Here is a 27,003-nt window from a genome sequence, read left to right on the forward strand (position 1 = left end):
TATGTGAAGCAGAATTGGAAGATATGTAAGCAGCTGACATGTCATATGCACTTGGAAACGTGTCCTGAATACTAAGAGTGTTGCTTCTAATCTGATAAACCTCACCCCCTTGTAACAAGGCTGTCTGTAGTGAGGCCAGTCCTCAAAAATGTCCTTTGCCCAAGTACACTGAAGCCCTGTGTAGGCACTATTTATAAAACCTGCACCACTCCTGCGCTCAGCCCAGCACGTGTAGTGTGGTGATTCAGAGAGCTGGGGGCTGCGGGTTTCTGGTGCCGCAAGACAAGGAAATGTCACTGACTTCTCACACTTTGCCAAAGCAGGCTGGGGTTCAAGGGCTGCTCTCTTCTACAGCTCATGTTCAGAAGCAGAAGGAAAACCTAATGAATCACACATGGCTGAACAGATCACTGTCAGGCTAGCTAATGTTCCACAGAGTGGGAAACATAATTTGTGCCTTATATAATGGGGAATGTGTGAGTCAGTTTTGGTAAAAATTGGCCTGAACCTTCTTTGGGGGATCAATCATACTCACAGGGTTTGGCAGCTTGTGTAAGAGCTTTGTATTGCATCCATACAGTTGGATTGCTGACTGTTCCTAGTAGCTGTCATTTCAAGGGTTGTATTTATTTTGGTTGTTTCTTTTTTCTTCTTCCTTCTTGGTCTGCACATTGCCTCCAGCTTGTGAAGTTTCCACAAAGGGGGAGTGAGACAGAGTCTGCTCCAGTACCTGTCTAGCCAAAGATGTAACTGCTAGGAAGCCCGGTGTAATATAACTTGGTTGATGCACCTTTTTCTGAACTCATTCTGAGCTCTAATCTCAGGTCAGGCAAAGCACAGCAGTGAGATTCACTGGCCTTAACCAGTGCCCCAAACTCCTGAATATGTGATATGAAAAACATGTTGATTGTAGTATTTGGGGTGGAGGCAGAAAGATACCATTTTGACAGACAAGGAAGTTTTGGTAAAACTTTTCTCAGTTGGTTTTATTTCAGAAATGAACTTTCTGTCACCCACCACTTAAAAATGCAAAGATGTCCAATGAATGCTGAAGCAGAATGTTTCCAGCTAAAATTAAGCAGATGTGCAGGTGCAAACATGTTTTCCGTATGCAGCTGCTGTGCAATTAAATTTTTTAGATGTGATTAAAACACCTGGTCTGCCGCTGTCAATATAAGATGTTATTTTTCACATTGAATTATACCTTTGTAGTTATTCAAAGAAGTTTAGGGCCAAATTATGGTCAGATAGAGTAAATGACATTTTAGCAATTGGTTATAATTCAAAAAGAATAAGATCCAGGAAAGAAGTGACAAGTCTTAACTTTTCTGTTAGTTGTTTTGGAAACTTAAATGCCAGTGTTCTATGTAGTTTTTCATTGCTATGATTGCTCTTTTACAGAAATGCAATGCATTCCTGTTTCAACTGCAGAGAAGCAACACCAAATTCCTACCAGATTCAGCCATTGCTTTTGTGCTAATCAAAGTCTATGCTGTGTCTATTCCTTTAGAAATGAGTGTGGCTGAGCCCAGGACAGTGCCCATTCTCTTGAAGAAAGCATAAATCCTATGTATGAACTACTTTCTAAGACATGAAGTGGTACTGAGAGGAGGATGTATGATTTCAGACAAGTTTGTTCTCTTACTGTCTTTACTCGTTAACATAATTTGCACAGCTGCATTTTCTTTGTGCCCTCCAATTCTCATCACTGAATTTCAAGGTTCTCTTCATCATTACCAGAAAAGTTTCTGTCTGTGTGAGACTAGAGTTTGACAGTATATGATATATATGGTAGAAACTACATGAATAAAATTATTTTAAAATTAAATATCAAGCATCTATTGACATTTTATTTCTCAGTATTGTTACATGTAAACTCAATAATAGTGTAATTGAATAATGTTTTACATGGGTCATGTACATGACTTGTAACTTAGGAGATGGAATTTAATATCCCATGGAAGTATTGCAGTTTCTTCTGTGAATGGAGCCATATACCATGTGGCATTTTAGATTATTTTGAAACGTAATAAAGAAGCCAGACTCCCCTAGTTTAAGAATAGCTTTTTTCTAAGCATCTCTAAGGGTTTTGAGGCAGGAAATCTGCATTTTTGTGATTCAGTTTTTTTCCATATGTTATCTAACACAATCTACAGACTACAGTTTACCAAATGTACTTTTGCTCTTTATTGCTAACATAAAAAAACTGTTTATTTTTTACCACATACAGTCTTAATCTCAGAGGTTATTTTTGCATGGCAACTAAAGTAAAAACCAAAATCTAATCAAGTCATTTCCCTATATTCTGGTCTGCTTGAGGTTTTTTCTGAAACAAAATAGGTGAATATCCTCTATTAAAAAGAGCTGATTTTTAAGAACTTATGAATTTAAAAACTCTAAGTAAAACTTAAAGGTAAAAAGTACACCTTGGAGTACAGTTTTCGTATCTAATGTTTCAACTGATTAGAGGAAGTACAATGGTCTGCATGTTTCACTCAAAAGTAGAGGATAGGGAGTGGTGAATGATCTGATTGCCAGTGATCATTCATAAATACCAAGGTGGGGTTGTCATTTTTTCAGGTATTGTTCTATAATTTGAAACAGAGAAAATCAAGAGTTCCAGAAACTTGTGTTGGGAAGTGTTTGTTATTTTGGGCTACAAAATGCTCTGTTTGTTTGTTTGTTTTGTCAGCATATTTTGCATAATAAAGTATCTCTGATCACTGAACAAGAAAAGGAGCAGGAAGGGTTTTGTCACAGAGTCTGAATGTATCCCTTGGACACATTTTAGTGGTGTACAGATTCTTAGGGCTGAGCCAGCTCGTAGAACCCATGTGCCAAGATACTTTCTTTGCCACAGTAATGGAAGAAGTCCGCAATTTGTAGTGAAAGATTTCTGTATATTGTTTATGGTTTGATCAGTCTGTGAATGAATATAGGTGAACAATGAAGTTAATGTAGTGATATTATCCGTATTGGTTGCAGGGCATCTCCAGGTTATTATTTCATATGTCAAATATTTATTATTATGTCAAATTATTGGTTTCCTTGTTCTCCATTCTGCTTCCTTGTTCTCTTTATTCCTCCTTTTTTTCCTGATAGACTATAATCCAGACCCCAGCTCATATACAGTTAAGCATGGTGTTTTCAGGGAGTTGTCAAAAGGAAGTTGAAGACAGAAGATAACTTAGTTTAGTAAATGCCTTTTAATATTTCTGAATTTATTCTTTTGTCTTTTTTTTTCCCCAGACATTACTGGGATGTATATCAAATTTCTACCTATAACCTGTCTTCTACCCCCAGGCCAAGTTAACTCTAGCAGAGTGTGCAACAGAAGAGTCAGTATGAATAGTCTCTGTGGGAATGATCCATGTGTTCTGGGGAAGCTGTAAATAGTGCTTATTAGCATTAGTGCTGATAATTGTGGCTATTATGTCCCCTGTGAGAAAGTCACAGTTTGCTTGCTGCATCCTTTTCTTTAAATAAATGCTCAGTGAGGACAAGGAGAGGGTAAGATCAAAAATCCATATGACTTTTCTCTCACCCTGTGTCAGTCCATGTAACTAGGTATGTGTGAGGTGGGAAGTAAGCTGCTTTATTAAAACAAGGGAAAGCTGGACAAAAGTGAAGTTTTAGTGAGATCCCTGAGATACGTGCCCTTTCAGGCACACTCGTTTTCCAGTAAGTGTCTTCTTATAAGTTCTGTGACATTTATATGAATAGTATATCACTATTTCATTACCTGAAAACCTGTTCTGCTTGAAGAGCAGAGGAAATGGCCACCACAATTATTTTTCCTACGTGTCTTCTGTCGTCAGTCAGTTCTTGTTAGTATCAGAAACAGCGTCCACAAGATTGTCAGAGGTGATATTATAAAGCAGTATGGTAAGTACCCTTTCTTCCATTCCTGCAGTATTCAGTAAGTGTAGGAGAGGGATAAATCTATCTATTTATTATTTATCTATTTTTTTTAATGTGTCTATTTTTTATTGATTTTCACTGTACTTTGCACATTGTTTGGGTATCGAGATCTTTTATTACTATAGAAATGCAAAGTTATGTTTAGATTGATGTCAGTCTTCCTTAGAGTTACACAGATCATTAGATCAGGTAGGAAGAAGATTTTTCCCGATTACTCCTATACAAGGAGCAGTACATTACCTGAGACCTCATACATAATGTAATTCCTTGAAAGAAGACCAGCCAGCAGGCCTCCAAGTAGGCAGTATAAAACTAATGAAAATGGATGCCAAGATTAAATAGAAAACAGCCACCTAAAATTATTTGAGCTTCCGGAATCCTCTTTTGAATTGAGTTCAATAACTATAAATCTTTAGAATTTTCTGCATATTTTAATTGTCCCAGTTACAAATTCAGAAATTACACTTCCCAAAATTTGTAATAATTTTTTTGGTTTTACAATTTAATTAGGGTGGGGAGGGTGTGGTGGTGTTGTTCATTGGTTTCTTCTAGTTGGAAAGTTGATTCCATTTCCTCTTTTATACACTGGAAGTATATACATACACATGTAGGGAAGAAAAAAGAGGAGGTAAATGAAATTTAAACATAGAGCTGAGTGCATGTTGTTCATTTAAATTCTACAGTTGTGTCAAAGGGCTGTCATAAGATCAGACACGGAAATTCACAATATGAAAATGGCATAAAGAAGCCACTTTCACTGCTACTACATTTTTTTGGTGGATGTTGCAAACTATTTTCTTCAGATTATTAAAGATAATTGACTGCTTTGAACACTTAAAATCTGCCAAGTCAGAATGCCTTCTGTGAGACTTTCTAGCCCAAGGCTTGTTCTTTCCTTTGAGTGGAGGTGCTGATGTAGAGGGTGTTCTCAGATAACTGCATCTTGGCGTTTATGCTAAGGTATTTGCCTTGAGGAGGAAAGGATAAAATATTGTCTCTAAATTTTAAAGACAGTGAGGAGCTAAAAAAAGGGATTTCTATAAAGAAATGTCTTGTTATAACAATAGCTTTAGGGTTTTTTTGTTTATATGATAATAATCATATCTTCAGCTCAGGCTGAAGAGTCATTTAATGAGAAGCACCCTCAAGTTATTGTTTGGATCAACATATAAATTGAATATCCATATTTGAAAAGAAAGATGAGAAAAAGCATAAAACATAATATTAAGGTGGTGAAAGATAATTCGCAAAGAGCAAATGCACTTATCACTTCTACCTTCTGTTCCCTCTTTCATCTTTCTTTCCTCTCCCCTCTTCTCTGCTTCTCTACCTTACCTTGTTTTCCAGTCTTTTTTTTCTTCTGTATGTTAAGGAATACAGTCCTAAAGTTCATGTACCAGGGTGTGTTTTCAAAGCTAACTGGAAGGGAATAGCTGAAATTTACACAGTGGAGATGTGCTTTATCCAAAAGTTCTAGTTCCTCCTGGAGTCCCAGGGAATGAAAAGTATAATATGATAGCATCCCTTAAAATGATATCCAATATTCTTTTCCTCCTGTACCTTTCCAGGGTTTTAAGCATCCCCAAGAAGGCAAAAAGAGCTCATGATTGTGTCTTGTCTTTTGTGTTAGGAACATTCTTCTATATAACGTGTTTATAGACAATATAATTTTCACAGGCTATCTCTAAAGATTTGGTTTTGGGAAGGGAAAATAAGAAAACAAAATAATTTGGTAAGGTGTGGTAATAAGAGAACAGTCCCAGATAAAGCTGTGTTGTCATAAATCTCTGTTATGGGACTCTTGCTTTTTAACTGGAGTGTCCACATGCAGACTGCTGTTGCCTGTTGGAGACAGCACACAGTAACCCCTGGGCTATGCCCAAGAACTAGTAGGGACTTTCCTATTTGGCAAACCTAAAAACCATGTCAGGGCCCATTCTAACAATTTAACAGCACAGACAGTTGCCTTCCAGTGGCATAAGAACATTTTCTGACAATGTTAATTTTACTGGCATAGATATAGAGAGTAAAACTAAAATAAGGTTACTAAATAAGGTTTAAATTCTTGAAAGAAATCAACAGGACCTCAGTAGGCCCAGTGAGACCAATCAAGAGTATAAAATGCCATTAGGATATGAAGATATTTTGACTTTTTTCGTTTATTAATCATTAATTACTAAAGGATTGTGTGGTGCTGAAAATGGTGTAGGTGAAATTAGGCCTCCTTCCTCTTATTGTGATATCCCATCATTCTCCCAACTTCATTGGTTACCTTGATGGGTTTTTTTTTCCTGAAAAACAAATGATACTGATTCCTTACTGTGTGTCTCTAGTCAAAATGTTATGAGTCTGTGAAAGGAAGGCTCCTTGGGCTAACAGGAGTGTGTGATTGCTGTGGACTGTCAGAGATGAGCAGTTTTGCCTGTGCTGCTAAGGGCCAGGTGCTGCCTCAGAGGAGAGGAAAGCTTGCTGTGACCCAGCTTAAACCTATGGAAGGGTGAAAGGAGCATGTGCCACCCTTTGATGGTGTAGCAGGCTGGGTTTGTAACCGGGCAGAAACACCAATTTAGTGTAGTGGTTTGGTCCAAAATACTCATTACTGTTTATCTTCTGTGAGATAAGAATTAGGAGAAACGCAAAGCAGGCACCAACCTTGAAAGAATATAAAGAAGTTTATTAACAGACCTAAAAGAAGAAAAAAAAAAAATCATACCACACCTTCAGAACACTTCTCCTCCCCCCAGCTTTCTCCCTTCTCCCAGTGACAATGTGAAAAGACAACCCTTGAGATGTTCAGTCTGTTTACCACTTCCATAATAACCTTGTTCAGTCCATTTAGAAAGAGAAGTCTCTCTTGCTCATGCTATGAAAACATTATCACAGTGAGACAGCCACCCACTCCCAAATAACCTTGTTCAGTCCATTTAGGAAGAGGAGTCTCTCTGATCGCGATGTGAGTCCCTTCCCCCGACTTGCAGCTTTTCCCACAACTGCTTTCGAGGGTCCACTCTTGAAGTTTTTTGGGGTACAATTTTAAGGTTGAGCCGTTCAGAAACAAAAGTTCTCTTCACTCATCTCTGGGAGCATTTCATCTCTAAGAACAGAGGTCCTTCTCCTTCCCTGAGAGCAAAGGGTCTTCCTCATCTTCATCGTTAGGACTATCTCTGGGAGCATCTCTAGGAACTGAGGTTTTCTCCTTTCCCATTTGGAGCAAAAGTCCTCATCGCTTCCATCTCTCCCTGTTCAAACTTATCATGAAATTACAGCTGCGTCAGCATCTGCCTATCTCGGCGCAGGTGCTTTTGCTTACGAGTTGAACACTTCACCCCCCCATATCTTCATGAAATTACAGCAGGATACTCTGATATATCACAGCTTCACAACAGAATTTCAGCTTTAAGCATCTCCTCTCTCTCTTCCCTCAGGTTTTCAGCTCTTCACAGCACTAAAAGGGTTAATCTCACCTAGGCCTTGCAAATGGAATGTGGCTTATCACAGTGGAGGGGCGGGGGAGCCGAGCTGCTCCGGCAGCCCACAGCAAGGCTGTGGGGGGGTTCCGCAGGTGGAACAGGGCCCATTGACTTCAGGATGGCCGTGGCCCAGCCCGGCCTGGCCCGAGCAGGGCTTGGGCTGGGCCCGCTGGCCCCCGCACGGGGCCCGCAGCCACCTGTGCCAGCACCGGAAACGAGAGAGAAAGTCTGCCTCAGGGTTTCTATTCTTAAGTGTGCATCACAGAGGCGGTCACAATTTTAAGTGGCTTAAAGAATTGTCCATATTCAGACTGGCCAGCTGATAGGTTCTGTTAGGTCACAGAGGAAGCTGTAAGCACCCCTTTGAAAGGACATCCCTTCCGGGACTATGCTTGCTAACCCATGACAGATGGCAAAAGCTGAAGGTACAAGTGACATGGGTTTGGGAGGTCATTGCATGCCAAAGAGTCAGTATGGAGGAATCAGTTCACAGTAAGCTGTAGCTCAGCAAGCTACAAAGGGTAACCAGCAAGCAAACCAGGGCTTGGGTCAGGGAAGTTTATGGGCTGCTGCCTTTGCTCACATTTGTCATCTCTTGCTTCCATTACCAAGGTCTTTTCCTTTTCTCTCCAGTGGAGCATTAGTGAGGTTTTACAAGCACAGATGAAGGAAAAGGAGCAGGTTCTACTGATCTCCTTTCAAAGGATGTCTGATTTATTGGCTATTTGCTGTGCAGAGGAGCACTATGAACAGCTAATCTGATAGGTTACAGGATGAGTTTCTCCTCCAGTCTGTTCACCATCTACCCTTGATATCATAAGATTCAGCTGTTAGTGGCAAGGATGGTTATTGTGTCTGAACACAGAGCTCATACAAGGCATGTCTGAGCAAGCAGGCAGAGCACACACATAGTACCAGGTACTAATTTGAATTTACCAGTGCATGTAACATAGAATTCCCTTGCCCGTGTCCTCAGGCGGCGGATGCTGCTGCCTGCCACAGTGATCAGAAATTTTACAGGCAATAATATGTGTCATTTCCATAGCCTGAAAAAACCTTAACAATGGAGTTAACAGGAACACTGCTGAAAGGAGTACTTGCCATCATGTGCACTAATTTTAAGTGTGCCTGTTTTTTCCTCTTATATTCTGGTTTATTACTGTCAGGCTGTTTCTGGATTCTGGCCTCTTGGCACTGCTTTCCAGCAGAAATAAGAAGCATGAAAGCACATTTTAGAGGAAAACATGTAATGTAATAGAGGAGAAAATAGGTCAGATTTCACTTGCCGATGCCTCTTTAAGTTAACAGCTGTGGGTAAGAATACATTTTTATACAGAAGCACAGCCAGAAAATTTAAGCTTGCACAGTGATGTCTCATGGCATTCATAACCTTCTTTTCATGACCTTTGAGGCTTTGTGTGGCAAGTGATCAAATACAAAAAAACGATGGGGGGCGGGGGGGTGGAGGGGGGCTTGTGGTTATTGTTTTAAGGGATTTAATATGTCAGTTATCTGATAATACTATATTTTTATATACTGGGGGTTTTAATCAACATGGCAACTGTTAAGATATATTTTCATCCCTTAGGAAAGGAAAAGTAGGGATGTACTTTTTTTTTGTTTCTAAAAGTCCATGAAAGATGGATTCTTGACTGCAAAGTCATATCATTGATATTACGTTCTTAAAACTTTTTCTTTTTTCTGGCAAGGTCTTGATACCCATTTCATATGCCTACCCTTATCTAAATATTTGGTGCCTGCATTGTTACTCACAAATTGCATGAAATTGATAGGTCACTGTTTCTATTAATCCATAATAGCGTGTTGCTCATTAAAAGGCAGGATTTGCTGCTCTACTTTCCTCCAAACTTATAAATTTTAAACCACAAATGACTGTGGCAATTTTTCTGTATTTTCTATGTTTATATTTTATAGAAATATTAGCATCTTTCGAATGGATTTTAATAACATATTTAATCAGAAAATACCTGGAAGTATTTTCATGGTAAGAAAACTGTGCACTTAAAGCATCATAAACAGGCAATTATTTCATGAGTTTTGAATAAGACTGTGGAATGTGTGTGATAGACAGGAAAGCCAGAAGTGACACCAGCTTTGTATGAATTAGAAGACTATATTCTCCTACATACAGTTCTATGAGGAAGCCACATGATGGATGAATAATTTGGCTTATTTAGGCATTGTAATTTCATTCTGCTACAAGGATACAGCCAAAACAGATTGACTGCTGCTCAAGGACAGTATTTCTGTTTAATTCTTTTGATTGCTTATGAATCAGGAGAATGCCTGTACTGTCTGTGTCACTAAAGTTTATATTTTCCTAATTTTTTTTTTTCCTTACACATTTTTTTTCAGCATTTCACCTTTTCTTGAATGGTGAATGACCTAAAACATAACACAGATCTGTTTTGGAACAACATAGAGATCCATTTATAAATGAAATTATTTCACAGTACTTATATAGTAAGCTTTTTGAAGTACAGGAAGATTGCCAAAGTGGAAAAATGTGCTGGAAATACAGAAGTGTTTTATGATAAATATAGTACTCATAGGTGGGGTCAAGGACTCTGATATCACTGTGTTCATTCATATTTATTTACTGCAGAGAAATGAACCCCATATGGTTATTTTTGCTTCACTGACTGTAATCCCATCAAGGCAGCCTTATAGACGTCTGCTAAGGTTTTTATTATTACTTGGTTAAGATTGTGAGATTGAGGTGAGAAAAATCCAACTGTCACCTAGAAATGACCTCAAGAGGGTTTCACAGATTTGTCCAACTTTATTTCTACATATTTCTACAGGCTTATATGTATTCCTTGCCCCGAAGTGCTTCAGACTGTGGCTACTCACATTTTCCAAAAAATAATGGTCTCATATTTGTGGTGTGCTCTTTAACCTTAATTCCGTCAAGCTTTTTTCAAAATACGAAGAGTAAGGACCAAGCAAGAGACAAATTGCCCCAAATATTTTTCTGTAGACATTGAAAGATATATCAGCTTTATAAAAGGTTTAACATCCACTGTTATGCCTACAAATAATTCCTTATGCTAAGTAGACCCTTCTATCCATAGCCGTTGAATTCAATCTCAATACATTAATAACCATCATGAGGTTCTTGGGATATCCTAGAACAATTCATTTCTCAGAATACTTCTTATCTAAACAAGATCAAGTCCTTGTATCTTTCTTTAGCCAGTATCCTGTGGTAGTCTATCTGAGAATTATCTGCATCTTGCTGCTCTGGAGGGAAGTAGGAAAGGGCTTATGGACCAGAAAGCACTTCCGTCGGTGCTGTTGTTGTGGCATTCAGTTACCCAACAGTAGTAACATGAAGCAGAAACCTTTCGGGTCCCCTTTCTTTTTAATTTAAGTCAATGCATGCTGATAAAATTTTAATAAAAAGGAATCCAAGAAGAGGAGTGAGTTACTTATTATGGAAATTTCCAATGACGCATTGTAATGTTGGATTTTCAGTTTTTAAAAGTGGTTACATTCCTAATTGGTGAACAAAAAGGACCAATTTATCCCTTGCTGTGAGAAACATTTTTCTTATATATTAGTCTCATGAAGCCTCTAATTCAGCCAAACACATTATGTAAATTGAATGCATGAAACACTTTCTAAAATATATATCAGATTTACATTACTAGTCTGTTGTGTTAGATTCAGGAAGGGACCTTGTTACATTGTGGCAAATTTTTTTTTTATTTTCATAATACTCCTTCCTGAAATAAACTGTGTTTAGTACAAGCAAATCTTCTATCAATAACTCTTGGGGATGTCCTAAATGAGTATTCACTAGCTTCACCTGGGCCGTGTGAACGTAATCGCTACATCTTCATCTTTACTGATCTCAGGAACAAGACTTTTATGCCCCTTTTAAAGTAGAATTGCATTCTTTTGATAAAAAATCTGCAAATGTTGGACTGCAGCAATTGTTCCAATGCGAAATGAATTTGGATAAATCTGCACTGCATACGGATTGAGTATCTCAAAGCCCTATGACACAGATACCATGGGCTGAAAAATTAGGGGGCAGTGTAAGAGCTGTGAAAGCTAAGCTTGTTTTTTCTTACACTGTCGAAACCCAGATTTATATCTGTCTTGTACACATTGCTTGGAGTCTGATGGTGTTAAAAGATAGCATTTTTTAAAGATTAATAAGGATGCAGTTTAAGTATGTACATGTATGGCTGTGCCCCTTCTGGAGAATATAGTTTTGATTTTAGACAATGGTGATACATTAAGAAGCAAAATCAATTATCACAAAATAATTTACAGTAGAAACTGATCATAGTAGGTCATTTGCATAATGAAGTGCTGTTAGTATTAATTTTGTACGAGTTTAGGTGGAAGTATTAATAAACCATTTTCATTTCTGGCCTGGCTTTTTTAGGATACACCACTTTTGATGGCTTTCTCTTATGCATCTCACCACACACATGTATTTTGTCTTTGAAGTGGGGGTCAGAGAGGTGTGAATTTAGAACCAGGGAGCTTCCCGTGAAACTGGAAAAGATATTCAGATACTGAAGTAATAAAAAAGAACAATTAACCCTTAAAGTGAGATATCCATTAAAACTGTAGGCAAATTTGATTATAGCTGCAATTTAAGAAGAAATATTAGGGGTATTTTTCTAAAGGTTACATTTGACTGGTGACCACAGGGACTTTTGTACCGTAGGGACAAGATAACTGCTCCTCTACTTCTCCATAATGATTTTGCAACCCTCCAGAGCAGATAAATTCAGAGAGATCAGCTTCTCATTTTGCCTTACAGCTGTCTTTTTTAAATTGTTATTTGGTACATTCAGAACAGCAAGTCGGCAACTAATAAGGATTAGTAATGGGGAGGTTTTATTTAATTCAGTTTTAAGCTGCTTTATTCAACAAAATCCTTAAAACACAGAGATTATATTTTTGGAGATTCTAACACACTGCCATGAATTCTATAGTATCTGCAATACTAAAACATATTTCCATGGAAGATTAAATGCTTGTATACAGTATGTGAATTTATTGATTACATTTTGAAGTTGTATTCCCACACTGAAAGCTTTGTGTTTTACTGTTTCAGCAGATTTTCAAAGCATCATCTAGCAGGTTTTGGACAGTATGTAGCAGTACTGCTAACTAATGATTTTATCAAAAGTTTTTCTGTATTTGATTTTTTATTTAAAAACTTGTCTCCTGGAGTACCATAAATGGGTGAGAATTCATACTTTTATTTTTAAAAATAATTATCCTTCTTCCTAGTTACTAAAAAATTGAAATTTGTGTTAAATTTCTGCCTGTGTTCACTCACAAGCAAATTAAAGGAGTAAAGTAATTCAACATTTGAATGGGAATCTCACTGATGTGTTCAACTTAACACATCTCTCTTTGCCATTTTGAGATTTGAGGTTGGTAATAGTTCTGAAAGACAAGAAATAATGTATAGCAGTATTCTGTCAGGCTTGGGATGGCCATATTTAGTTAGGTCTCTGCGTGTGTGATGGGTGTCTGAACTCCTGTAATGGTCCATGGACACAGCCTGTACAGGCAACGGAGCCAAATTGGTGTTTCAGCTCACTCCTACTGCAGATACCTGGAGGCCGATCAGCTCCACTAAGCATATTGACCATAGTGGGAATTTCTCACTTGCCATATGAGTTGGTATTTATACCCAGCACTTAAGTTTAGGTGTCTCACTCCCAAATTGAATCCCATACCTCTGACCAGAAGCTGAATTACTTTACTCATTATTACTAAGGGAATGCCTTCTGTGCAGAGTTCAAATGGCTGCCTTAAGAGGCTGAAGGCACAGGGTGGTTTTCACAAAATCTTTAGCTTTCCTAGCTGGTCACATTTTTATTTTATCCTACCTGTCGCCATGTTTTACCATATATGATCTTTCCTCACCTCATACAAAGGATATCTGTTACTAAAGGACTTTTCTTGCTTTATGTTTTAGTTTTCAGTAAAGTTTCAACTTTCAGTAAAAGCTTTACTTACATTTCCTCACATCTGATTCATATTAGAAGCCATCTCTTTTTAAAAGTGCTGCAATATGCCAGGATAAATTCTATTTTTACCTATGTAATAATCCTGTTTACTATGAATTAAAAGTTATCATTAAATTAGAAGTTTGAAATGAGGCTTTTTGTGGATTTCAGTCCAGTCCTTGTTCATCATTCTCACTACTTTGTTTTTAACAGGAGTCCTGTGCTTGTGTTCCAATGTGTGCATCGCCATGTCATTTGCCTGGACTGCTTCCATTTGTATTGTGTGACCATGCTGAATGACCGCCAGTTCATCCATGACCCAGAGCTTGGCTACTCCCTCCCCTGTGTAGGTATGTTCCAGATGATTTTTTTTTTTTTTTAATGTGATTTTGATTTCAGGGTAAGTTTTTTTTAATCAGCTATTAGTTTTGAGTATATCAGTGAAATTATTCTGCATTCATAGGAGTTGTTTAATTTCTTGGAGAAAACATTTGAATGTTGATGTGGTTTTTGCTAAGCATGTGAACTGGAGAATTAACTGGATTCCAAAGGGCATTTCTTTTAAAATCAAATGTTTACTTTCTTCACATTAGTCTTTTATAATCATGAAGTGCAAGCAGATGATAGCATTACACTCTGGTTAAAAAAACACAAAACACCTTGACCTCCACATGTCCACTTTCAAATTAAGTAAATTATTAACTTTCTTGGTCTGTCTTCAAATACTAACAAAAAAGGATTGCAACAGGAATTTTAAATAATCTTCCTGTTGGTGAAGTTATTACTGCTAATTATCACTTCACTGGATGAAATGTAGTTATGTGTTTTACCTGAGTAGGAAACAAAGTTTGACTTAACTAAACAAAGACTTAAATGGAATATGGAAGATTTGTTTTGAGAATTGATTCAATTACACTGGCATGTGTACTGAAAATTTGTCAAAAATTTTGCTATGAAGAAGTATATTCTATGCATAGAATTCTTTCTTGGGGCTAAATTAGCATGTGAGCGTATATGTTTGTCTCAAGTGCTGTATCGTGGTATGAGAATTTTACAGCATATTAGAAGCTGCATAGAAGATGGGTTTGCCCAGTTACCTGAATGGCTGATAAATAAGTTTCAAACCCCACTAGATGGGAGAAAAATTGACAAAAGTTCTTATGAGAGTGGCATCTATTTAATCTGAGAACATGCCTTGAGGATATCGAAAGTACAGTAGTAAGAAATATTTTAAATTATTTATTTTTATTTGCTTCGAGGGCAAACAAGCAATGTTTCTTCACATTTCACTAGAATTACTGTGTACATGCTGTGTTGCTGGCTCTTATTTTACTCCCCCCTAAACAGGTCACTCTGCTACTGCGCTTACACACTGATGTCATCCTGCACAAAATAATATTTAATGTTGTGTAGGAAAACTTGTCATGAAAAACTGAACAATCACTTTATACCCAGTGTTCTTTCCTTGACCTTTACATTAGCATAGTACTGTGTGGTCAATCTGTACTCTCAGCCACCTTCCTTGCTTCTCCAAAAGTCAATCCATTTTCTGCTCCCATGCAAATTAATAAGCTGCTTGAGTAGAATCCTTCCTTTTTTCCCTCTTTTATTGATTTTTCTTCCATTTTCTTCTGTTAGCTCCTTAAGTTAATTAGTTATGCCAGTGGTGCAGCAGGCAGCTCATCTTTCTCCTCGCTTGTGGGCCTCCTTGCTGCTATGGCTGGTGTCACAGAGCTTCCTCCAGTTCAGACTGATATGTCAGACTAATGACCCTTCTGCCTCTTCTGTCTGTAAACCCATTTCTAGTCATGCTGCACAAAACTTTTATTAGGATTTTTCCATATATCTTCAACTTCAGTTGTTCAGTTCAGATGTCCTTTTTTCTCAGAGAGGAGACTAAGAAGTTTTCAGAAATTTTTACCCCTGACTGGCAAAGCCAGTCTTTTTCTCTTTTCTGTTTGCTGAAGCTGGACATTATGGGAATTGAACAGAAGAAGCAGAGTAGAGATGGGATGAGGAGAATATGCAAGAAGATGGTGCTGGGATGCTCAGGGTTGTGATTTCAGTCTTGGAGTTGCGAGGAAGGCATAGGTTTGTCTTAAGAAAGGGATACTGTAGAGGGTGCACAAAGGATGGGTGTACTTCTATTGTTCAAGTGAGATAGGGTTCAGCTGAGGGAATGGAAAAGAAGCTATTGCTGCCAATCTAGCCTCAGCTGTGTTACACTCTAAGTGTTACAACAGCTAAATATGGGAAGACCAAAATCTTGCTAATCTCAAAGTTTCAGAACTCTCCAAATCGGAAAGTTGTTTTCAAAATACTATACCTTAAAGTAGTTCTAATAGCAGCAGTAATAGTAATACAATTGCAATACCTTTTCTCTGTCTTATTGATTGCTACCTCCATCAATTGTCTCTGTGATGTTAGCAGTTTTGAATTTAAAAAAATGTGTTTGGAAGTATCCTCTTCCAAGCTGCTGTGCAGGATGAAGAATCTAAGCAGGGCTATTGTGACTTCTGTGACTGGTAGATTTCTGCAGCTACCTGAACCTAACTTTCTGATATACAAGTAATTTGGTTGTCTCTAGTATTAAGTTATACTTGAGTTAGGAACTAATGATTATTTTTTGTTCTTTGAGAAAGTCATGAGACTGAGTTTCATCATACCTGTGAGGAGGAGGCATGCCTGAGTTGCCAACCCCTTCCTACTGTTCAGATACAAGGGGTTTTAGCCTCCTTCAAAGCTATGGATGAATCAGCTTTCATCATCAATGAAATCAGTTAAGAAACATTCACAACAGTGCCACTTGATTTTCTTTTCTATTTACCATGGTACTTGTACTGAATAGCATGAGATGGCATTTTTACAGTCTACAGTTCACAGTCTTCATTTTGCAACTGCAATTTGCAGTTTATATTTACATGTGAGTATGAGAAAGCACTATTTGGCACAGCTTTTTCTAATTACCTTAGTGAAGCCTGACAGGAATGAACACCCTGGGACATGCCAAGAAAATCCTTTTCTTTCTTATTCTGGCAACGTTGGTTTAATACATGTTGTAGATAAACCCTAGTAGAGCATGACTCAAATTAAAAAAATATTATGTATAAGCTTTATTGAAAGGATAGAGGTTCATTTGAGCCTTCTTCTAAAAGGAATACAAAACAAAATCATATTCACTCTGATGAGATTTGTGTTGTGGTAGCTGACCGGGTTGCACAGACAGCTCAAAAGAGTCTGCATTAATACATGTATATTTAAACTCCACAGACTAATGCTGAAATAGTGTTTATGAGGTCTTGAAGTTTGGGTTTTGGACTTTTTAGAAGTTATTTTATCATTTTCATGTAAGAGTAGATTTACTTAAAAACTAGCGCATTTCTTCAAGGCGTATGTGCACACATTGCCCTCGAACTGTACAGGAGGGTTTGATTTTGTAATTAAGCGTATTTAAATTGTTGGCACTTCCAATTAGTTCTGTTCATTCTAGTGTTTTTCAAAAATAGAGATAACATAATGAACATAGCCTGCAGTTTCCATTAACATTTGACTCACTGTTCCCGATTTTTATCAAGGGAATGTACCAACATAGCAAGTTTTTTATATCTTTTATTGGATCAACCTAGAGGTGAAAGCACCACACACACAACAGAATAAAAATAAACAGCAGCTGTTACAGCAAAGGGTCACTGTGACAGATGAGATCAGTGTTGTCATCACAAGTGTATGATAACTTGAGCTGGAAAGGATCTAGGGATTTCAGATAAACAAGTCTTCTCAAGTAGGTTTAATTTCTTGTTTCCTGGCACAGATGTGCCAGAGGATGAATTTTGTCATTGCATTCAGGTATTTTGTGTGGTTATATCCTTGCTTTTCTTTGATTTCTGTTATGGGGCCTTATTAAGCAGGAGATAATATGTGTTCAAAAGAAAGCTATCATCTCAGCTGATGAGCTATGATATATCACCTCAACAGTGCCACAGCTTCACTTTGTTCCAAAACAAAAAGCGTCATTGCTGTGATTTTTGGAAGAACAACATTAATTCCTTAGTGTTCAGCTGCTAATCGAGTGCCAGGCAGCAGTACTCTAGCTGAGAGCAGCCAGCATTGAGCACCAGAGCTCTGAGCACAGTAACTGGTGCATTGATAGGATTAGCTGTTCACAGGAGTGTGGCAGCAGTCCCACGACTCAAACCCACTGGATCAGCTCAGAGGAAGGACTTGCAGATAGGAGCTGTCTGAATTTCATTGGTCATTAAAATAAAAAAGTAAATGTTACAGATTTTACTCTCTGCCCTTGTTAAATAGCAACAAAAAAATCTATCCCATCTCTCTGTGTGGTGTCTTGTATTAATGAGGCTTCATGCATAGAAATTTCCATGAGTAGTGACCTCCAAGTATCTTTGAAATAATTAATAAGGTGCTTAGAGGGATAGATTTGCATATGCATGAAAGATCATTTATGGTTATTTAGTTACTGTGTGGGGCAAAGAATCTTACAGCATTACCTCAAAGAAGGAATTGTACACAAATATACAATGTATTACCCCTTATAAACACATTATGTTCCTATGAACACCATTGCAGTTCTAAAATAGCATTATAGCATTATGAATCTTGGTCCCCAAAGTAAAAGAGGCTTCCACAGTTCTTTGGTAGTGGAAAAGTTGGTGACACCAAGCAAAGGCAAGGTTTTACACTGCTGTAGGCACTTTGCAAAAATGTCTTTATTTCTTATGAGTAATCATATGCATGATGTATTTTAAAGGAATCCAGATAAAAGATGCAGTTCTCCTGATGACTGTAAAGCATTGTTGTATCTGGAAGTAATCTGATTTTACCACAGATATATAAATAAATAAGGAGAATTACCCCAGTTTGTGTATGAAACTGCTAATAAAAAGGACTAAAGCTTTAAAGTATAATAAATTGCCTCAAGAACCACGTTTTGCTGAAGGAAAGCTTCTAGGGTTAGATTAAATTTTTTATCCACATTATATGCTATTTATATAATAACAGTATGTCAATGCAGTCATGAATCTCTGAACCATCTTTCAAAATCCTAGTACCCTTGTAGAAAAGGGGAGAATGAACAGCTTAAGCAGAGTTTGCAAGTAAAAGGGAGGAGGAAAACTGTGTTTGATTTGATCACACCAAATAGTGTGTTTGAATCTTTTGTTATAGACAAAAGCTCAAATAAATTTCAGAAGGTGTGTGTATGCAAGGGGATCTAAAGTGAAGGTCAGTGTTCTATGAACAGAACCTTCTCAAGAATGTAATTTAGAAGCATGCATGGTTTGGTGGGACCTAAAGTGAACCAGCTGGTATAAGAAATAAGAGCTGCCTGGTGTGAAGCCTCAATATGTCAACAGTTTCTGAAATCTGTGTTCTCCAATAAACTTGCTTAAACACATTTGAGATACCTTAGGAAATCACAAAATTCAGGAAATGGGAGCAATTATTAGAGGAATAAAATAAAAGGGATTTAAAGCACACACATTTGCAGCTTTAGGAATTAATGCAAAGTGCTCCTTAAATTTAATGTTTAGGAGCTGTTAAATTCTTGGCAGCTGTAAACTTTTTGTAATTTCTTGTTTGTGTGAAATATCTGAGCATACAGAAGTAGACTTTGACAGAGAATAGAGCCAAAAACATATCGATAAACCAGATTTTTACTCGCAAGGATTAGTTGAATTTGGGGAAGCTTCCTGAAGTAGTTTCCTGAAGAATTTTTTATGGTCTTCTGCATTCTCCTCTCACTGTGGTCATAAAATAAACATGAGCTAACAGTGTATCAAGTGATTTTTTGTGTTCCTTTACTAGCACAAGCTCATGAGACTAGCTCAAAGGACATGGTTAGAAGTCACGGCAGCTCTTTCATTTCCATTTTCAGTGTTGACTGAAGTTCAAGCAGTGACATCTGAGGTTTGTTCCCTCAAGTCTTTGTGCTGTTTCTGTGGCTACAGATTGCCAACTTCTTATCTAAACAGCCTCCAAATCTACAGAATAAGCAGAGCTTAATCCCATGCTATATTTGAAGCAGGCATTGGATTCTTCTCTGGGAACAGCTACAGTGAAATCATACAATGTGATACGGAAATATGAGTGGCCATAATTAAATTCTGCATGAGATGTCTTACCCATAGGTGTTTTTCTCCCTTATCTTTCACTAGTCCTTCTATTGCAATGTATTTCAGTTGTAAATTGCATAGAGATGACAGTGCACATAGGCTTAATCTGGTTAGCAATAATGAAGGACAAGAGATAATGAAAAAGTCTTGCATAGAAATTAATTGACTTTAAAAGGAACTAGAAATGAGCTTTCAAAGCACACTTGTCGTATAAAATGAGCTGGCCTGTGTCTACATAAAACAAACATACCGGAGCAGTGGCAGAAGTCTGTGCAGAGGGCTCTGTCTGTCTTTCACCATTTCTATGTCTGGCTGAAGCAGAGGTGAATTTTTGTCTCAGCTGGAGCCAGTGAAATCTGTGACTTTGTCTTTGGAAATGAAAGGTATTTGTTCTGACTGAAAACACTTCTGCCCATACTTGTTTACCTTACAATGATTACTTGACATGGTTGGCAAGTCACTTTTAAGTTGTCATCTGATTGAGAAAAATCATCGCATGCACGAACAGTAAAATCAAGTCATACAGTTTTATTAGTCACCAGCTTAACACCGAACTGCTTGGATGGTGTTTTAATTCAAGCTATTTTCTAATTCATCTGATGTAAGTGCTGTTATAGCAAGTACAATGATTTTGATTGTATTTCCTTAATGCCTATCTTCTCCAGCAAAATATATTTTTTTAAGAAAGAAGGGTCAGCTTCTGAAAAAGACACTTTTGTGTTCATTCATGGCTGTAGATTCACTTGGAACCAGGACTACATTCAGTTCCATGGATGGTGTTCTAAGTCCTGAATGGCCTTGCTTGGTGTTCCCATTCTAGTCCGTAGGCAGTTAATGCTCATGAGGAAGTCTCTGGGTGAAAGATGGGAACAATTGAGATGAATAGGAGGAAGGAATAATACAGGGAAGTGGAAAGAGGAGTCGTGAAGTGAAGGAACTGAGAGAGGCTGAAGAGGCTGGGAATTAAGGAGAAGTGTTGGTGACTATTCAAGGCATGAAGCAAAAAAATATCTAAAGAGCAAGGGTAGGTAACATGAATAAATAATGTCTCCAGTTTCTCTCGCAAGGCTGGGAATTTAGCTTTCCATGACAGTAGTTCAGTAGTTTATATGTGGACTGTTCCTTCACAGACTGGAGACACCTGTTTGTCCTAAAAATATCCAACAGACTGAAGAAGATGTTGATTTTTACAGCTGGAATTTTTTTGAGGTCTTTATCTTACACTCATGCAGCTTGAGGGGAAGCTGACCTTTCATGTTTGGATAATTAGAGATTTCCTAATGGATCAGTTTTTATCTGAGCAGAGGGTTTCTTTCAGTATAACGCCATCCCTGAGGTGGGCTGTGCAAGCAGCAGCCTGTATAAGAAATCACTGAGTGCTAACTTATATACTCCATAAATAACCTGCTGGGACCTACTGTGGCACATTCAGCGTGTGTTTAGTCTCCAAAGACTAGTGATTAATATTCCCTGAGTCACTTTCTGAGCCTTGGTCTCCCACGTGGCAGCATGTAGAGCTGCTGCCATATCACAGAACCAGCTAAGGACATTCCCCTTCAAGAAGGAGTTGGCTTTAATTAAATTTCTGTGTCTGGGAAGTGAAAATCTAATTTTCTTTCTGACATTTTCTATATTACTACTTAGACAAAATTATGAAAATAATTAATCCCTGTGAAGCAGACATCAGCATTACAGGGGTACAAAAATATTGCATATAAATAATACTACTAATCACCAATTTGTTATAAGTTATTGATGCAAGGTCTTATTAAAACTCTTAAATCAAATTTGTTCTTGATATAGCAGATGTGTCAAATGATTACACAATGTAGGTGCAAGTGAGGGTTATAAAAAGTAACATGGTTCAAACTGCTTCTCAATAAATTCTACCTCCCCAAAAACGTATTTCAAGACAACAAATAAATGGGGGAAAGGAGATAAGGTGTGTGATTTAGGAAAGAGATTTTAATTGTGTATTGGGGTCACATACAGTGCAATATAGTGGTGAATGAAACTGGTGATAGATGAAAGGTCTGTATGCAATAACAATATTCTCATTCTGGCCCATGGGGAATCCTTTTTCACGTTAAAATGCCATCATGTCGCCTATTGTTATTTGGTAGCCTTGTTTCCTTCCCTTCTTATAAGCATGGAAATTATTATCTACAATTATCTGTTGCTTATAGAAATTTGCCACCATATGATAACAGAGTAGTCTTATAAGTCTAAGTTCTTTAAGATAGAAAATATATATGCTTAAGCAGATGGTGAGTTTAATATGCTCTTGTAAAGGAGTTATTAGGATGCTTACAGTTAGTTTTTTTTGCTTTGATGCCTGATAAACTTGGGCTAGTTAGAAATGTTTATGTTTCATTTTCCAGTTTTAAAACAAAGGTAGCCTCATTTTTTCAGTGAAACTAATAGGACAATAGGATTTGCCAGAACAATTTAATATCCCCATAATTACTGCAATATTGTTTTTAGCATAAATACATAGATATCTGTAAGGAAACTAAGATTGAAGTTTGCAGAGTGTGGTGATTCTGTCAAGCACCTTTGGATGGAATCAGGGACACCTTCTAAGAAGGGACTTTTCTAGTCCACAATTCAGTCTGATTCATAGCCGAGGTAGAAATAAAGGCCCATGAGATACAGTTAGTTGAAAAGGAAGTGAAACATATATTTTACTTATACATTGTTTTAGTAAGGGTGAATGAAGTTCTTAGAAGACTTTCCCATTTCTGAAACACCTGTGGAAGTGATACTTGACAGATCCTTATTAGTCATGTCCTTCACTAACAATTTAAGTTCTAATATTCACACTTTTTCTGTCAATACCTTTGCGTACCTTGCTCACTGCAAATGCTCATGGATAAAGTCAACAGTAAATAATTTGTAATACAACAAAATTCATAAGATTACATAATACGTGGAACGTTAAACCTTAGGAGCCTTGAGCAGGCCTAGACTGAAGCACTAAGATGCATTCTATAATCTATTTCTCTTTAACAGATACCAGAATGTTAGGAAACCGATATATGTGAAACTGAGGCCATCTATCAGCATTGTAGTGGGTGACTGCCAGTACACTATCTGCCTGTCAGTCAGTACCTGTTTCCTTTTCTTCTCTGTTCCCCTTTGCCCTAGATGTCTCTTTTTAAACCTCTTAAAAAATGAGGTACTGCTATAAAAGCAATGACCTGGCAAAGTGTGCAGTTCTTGCCACTTGGTGCACACCTCAGCTACTCCACCTCCAGCTTTGCAGCTAACACTGCGTGAGACACCAGTGCTTCAAGAACACTTTTACTGTTAGACTTTTACAGAAATAACCAGAATATTCACGACAGTTTTACTGTATTAATACCAACTTGGAAATCTGAAGAAATTCTCACCCCCATTTAAGATACTTGGTTGTGACTGTGAATTCATATATATCTATATAACACATATAAATGTAAAACACGTGTAAAACTATGTGTAAAACATAAATAGCTTAGCTGAAGGTGTTAAAAGCCAGACAAATGACACAACTGGGAAATACAGTGACAAATTCATGCCCATTAAAATTCTCCTGCTTAGTTGTTCTGATTTCTTTCCCTATTCATATTCTTTATTTTTCCCCAAGAATATGCCTATCTTGATTCTACATTATTTCTTTTCATGACTTTTTTTTTTTTTTTCTGGGAAGTAAAATATTTTCTATTCTGTCCTTTACTGCCATTCCCTTTGTTGTGTGCCCATCTCTGTTGACTTATTTGCTGATCCCTAAATATTGCTGGCACGCCCTCTGATTCTTTCCCACCTTTTTCTCTTGCTCTTCATTTCTCCCTTTGTCTTTGTTTTTTCTCCCTCACCTTGTCATGCCTTTCTGTCTCCTACCCTCTTTTATCATAATTGACATTCCAGTCACTCTTGATCTCTTCTGTAAGGACCACAAAGCAGTGAGGCCTCTCAGCAGATGAAAGCTTAAGCAAAACTGACTCTGGAGGTGGAGTAATGAAAAGGGGTCGCTTTTAGGGTCATTTTTTTGTCTGTGATTACTAGAAGAAGGGTGTTTGGTATTGTCCTTTGGCTGCACAGGAGAACCAGCTAGGTCTTAATGCCTGACCTTTTTCTTTCCCACCTGGTGACCAGGAATATTCACATTCACATTCACATGTTGAATGCCTGGCACTGTGACTGTGTGTCCCCTAGAGAGGGGCAATGGGAGTAGTAACAAGGGAAGGGTGGTATGCTCTGATAACTTGGCCCAAGACAGCTGCTTGGGAAAGAGAACTTCATGTCAAATGGAGTGTGGGGCTCAAAGCCTTGATTATTTGTTTTTTGACAAACACGTTTCCTTCATTATCCTTACCAGGTAAAAAAGAGTTAATAAGAACTTGGGGCTTTTCTCTCTCTTTTCTTCTGTAGCCATGCATGCACATAAGCACGAATAGATACAGCCTGCAGCAGAATTCCTGGCCAGCTAAAACATGAACTACAGTACTAAAAAGTCCTTTTGTTTGCTTTCTACTGTGTTTAGAAAATGAAAGAGTGCAATACCAGGTACAAAGGAAGCTCAGCTTGTCAGTTAAATGGGCTGCCTGGCACAGCCAGATTTTGCTTTTCATAATCCATGGCCCCAAGTAATATCCTCTGTTGATATCACTGCTGGAGGAAGGCTGGAAATTATGGAGGCGTTTTTGGTAATAACTGCTAGCAGGGAGACAGTATTTACCAGGAGTCTGCGATGAGACTCTCAGGTAAATAATAAGCATTTTAGAAAAACAACCTAATTGTGTATTTAATCGCTTGGAGCCGTTCCATTCACTTGGGGAAATAGTGTGCGTTTTGTAAATCTGCCTAATTATTTATTTGGGAAGGAAGTAATTCTAGCCTCTGGGGTATATATGTAGTGTGAATTTTTTGACTTTCTGTGCAGATCTGATATGCTTGAGAATGTATTTTAAAAAAAACAGCACCCCACATCTCAAAATACCAAGCCAAGACAAATGTTATTAATACAGTGAGGATGTTTTACTTTTCTATCCAGTGCTCTAGTATTTCTATAAGGGCTTCAAACTTCATTCTGCTTTAACACAGGCATCTTCTTAGTATTCTTAATAAGATAAGCAGTAAAGTGCAAGCAGCCATATTTCTACATGGCACACTGTCTGAATAGGGAGTTTTGAGGCCACTAATGAATCAAGTTAAATCTAGTCAGCAGTTATTAAAAGCTAGAGCACATTTCAGGTCTGAAACTCCATAGCATCTTTGCACCGGACGTGATGGTTTTCTCTTATGATGGTATGAATAATGAATTGCATACTTTGGCCATAACTAGTTACTAGCAAGAGAACTGAATGTCTAATATATGTCAGAATTAAAATAAGTAATTTTGTACAGTGTATGCCAGTCCACGGGGAGTTATTTAGTCTACTAAAATACATTCTTCCCACTCTCAATTTGTGCTTTTTTACTCTGGTTTTTTCCTTAATCAAGAACTTATATACTGGTTTCCATAGACTATCATTAACTGTGCTGAATTTACTTGGTGTGACTCTCTATTTGCTGTGCATTTTTAAGTGCAATGAAAATCCACTTAAGAAATTAGTTTTTATTTTTCTAAAATTTTAGAAATCATTTTTGGCAGATAATACACCAAGGCAGAAGTATTTACAAATCATATATTTACCCTATGTAATGATAAGTAGAATTTTCATAATGAAATATATAGTCAAGAGGAAATATCTGAAGAATAAGTTTCTTGACATTGCATTTTCTTACAAAGTAAATTACAGTGTACTGCTAAAAATGCAAAATACTATCAGCATTTAGAATATTTTCATTATCAAAACAAATGTAAAATATCGTTCAGTTAAAAAAATGTCGTGTATTGATTTGGAATACTGGTCATAGCCTCTGTATCTCCTCCTGACTTCATCAGGATTTATGGGGGTGTTACATGAAACCTGTTTCCCATCACAGAAACATCAAAAGCTCAGGACAAACCAGTCACATTATGCCTATAATTAAACACTTCCTCTAAAGGGCCAAAGCTCTTCTCCTGAGTTGGATGTCTTCCACAATAAATAAGAGGAAAAATTCTAACAGAGAGTTCTTTCATAATTCTGTACCCATTTCTGTATTTCATCCCAGGATAATCTCAAACTCCCACATCTTTTACTTATTGTTCTTATTGCAGGTAACCTGCAGCTCACTCCTTTTTTTCCCTCCTTTCGGCAAAATTCTGGCATTTCTGCTGATTATATTAGGTCCTTCACCAATCAAAAGGAATATTGCTCTTCTGCACAGAAACATGCATAATTAGCACATGCTTAACCTGGTTGATTCATACTCAAATGCTTATGTTTATGCATGGCCCTGCAAACCTTTCTGGGTAAAAAAATTTTCATACATCAACCTCATTGCTAGATAGCATCAGTGTCATCAAGATGGACTGATTCAGTGAACTGGTTTATTATTTCTAAGTAAACCAATTTTCCTTGCTTTTTTCCAGCATATATGGAAATACATCCTAGCCTGAAAAACACCTTATTTCAAAACACATTGTATTCAAAAGTAATTTCAATCCTTCATGCATTGTATGACTATCCAAATGCACAGAAAGCATAATAGTGAATTTCATGTACTGGATGAAGCTCATGAAAGTGTTTTCCCTCTTTTGTTACACTGCTTTTATTCTAGGTACCAGTTAAGCAGCATTCTGTAATAGATTTGACATATAAAACCCTTTAAAGAAAACAACCTCCAGTTCACTGTATTATTCTATTTTTTACAAAATAGTAGGCATTTACAGCATTTGTAGAACTAGAAAATATATAACACAGTGGATTGATGTCACACTCTTTAATTACAGACTGAAGCAGTGCAACATTGGGATTTAGTGCAGATAGCAAGGTCCAACCGTAGAGCAAGTGTAAGATGGTTTAACCCACGCTTTCATTTTAGTCATACTGGAGCCTGAACATTAACTAAAATTTGGTAAGGGAAAAGTATTCCTTTAGAATGGGATACCTCTATGCTGGGTTTGTTCTCTAGATGCCATACAAGTTGTATAAGTGATGTCATTCAACAGACAATGACAATGAAATTCAGGATAGCCTCTGCTCCTGTTGCACTGGGAGAGTTTCATAACTTTAGCAGAATCCTCATGTGGCTGCTATGGGTGTGTTAAGGTCACTTCCTGTATCTCTCACAAGGCAGCCAAAAGCAGTTGAAAATTGGTTTGTACAGACTGAGAGGAAAGTAGGATAATTGAAGTGATATTACATGGAATATAAGGAGATTTATAATGACAACTTTGGTATTCCAGAAATCAGGACTGGTGTGTGACCAAGATTTTTCTCAGAGATGATTACTATTTAACTATGGTAATTAAAAGTACCATATAATTCATATTACGTCACAGGTTAAATATTTGAAAGGAACTTTAAGTTGCAACTGAGAGAGCTTGTTTGTTCTAGAAATCTT

General features: G+C 37.4%; 1 protein-coding gene across 2 annotated transcripts in view; it reads left to right on the forward strand.

Annotated features, from left to right (window-relative positions):
• The window catches only part of PRKN (parkin RBR E3 ubiquitin protein ligase), a 711,187-nt gene that overhangs the window by 408,889 nt on the left and 275,295 nt on the right, over positions 1-27,003 (forward strand). For both annotated transcript variants that reach the window (XM_032102474.1, XM_032102475.1), the window contains one exon: positions 13,613-13,749. In XM_032102474.1, the coding sequence (XP_031958365.1) occupies positions 13,613-13,749 (137 nt within the window). The remainder of the gene's footprint in view (positions 1-13,612; positions 13,750-27,003) is intronic.

Source organism: Corvus moneduloides, chromosome 3 (genome assembly GCF_009650955.1).
Source record: "Corvus moneduloides isolate bCorMon1 chromosome 3, bCorMon1.pri, whole genome shotgun sequence".
In the NCBI taxonomy this organism is placed as follows: domain Eukaryota; kingdom Metazoa; phylum Chordata; class Aves; order Passeriformes; family Corvidae; genus Corvus; species Corvus moneduloides.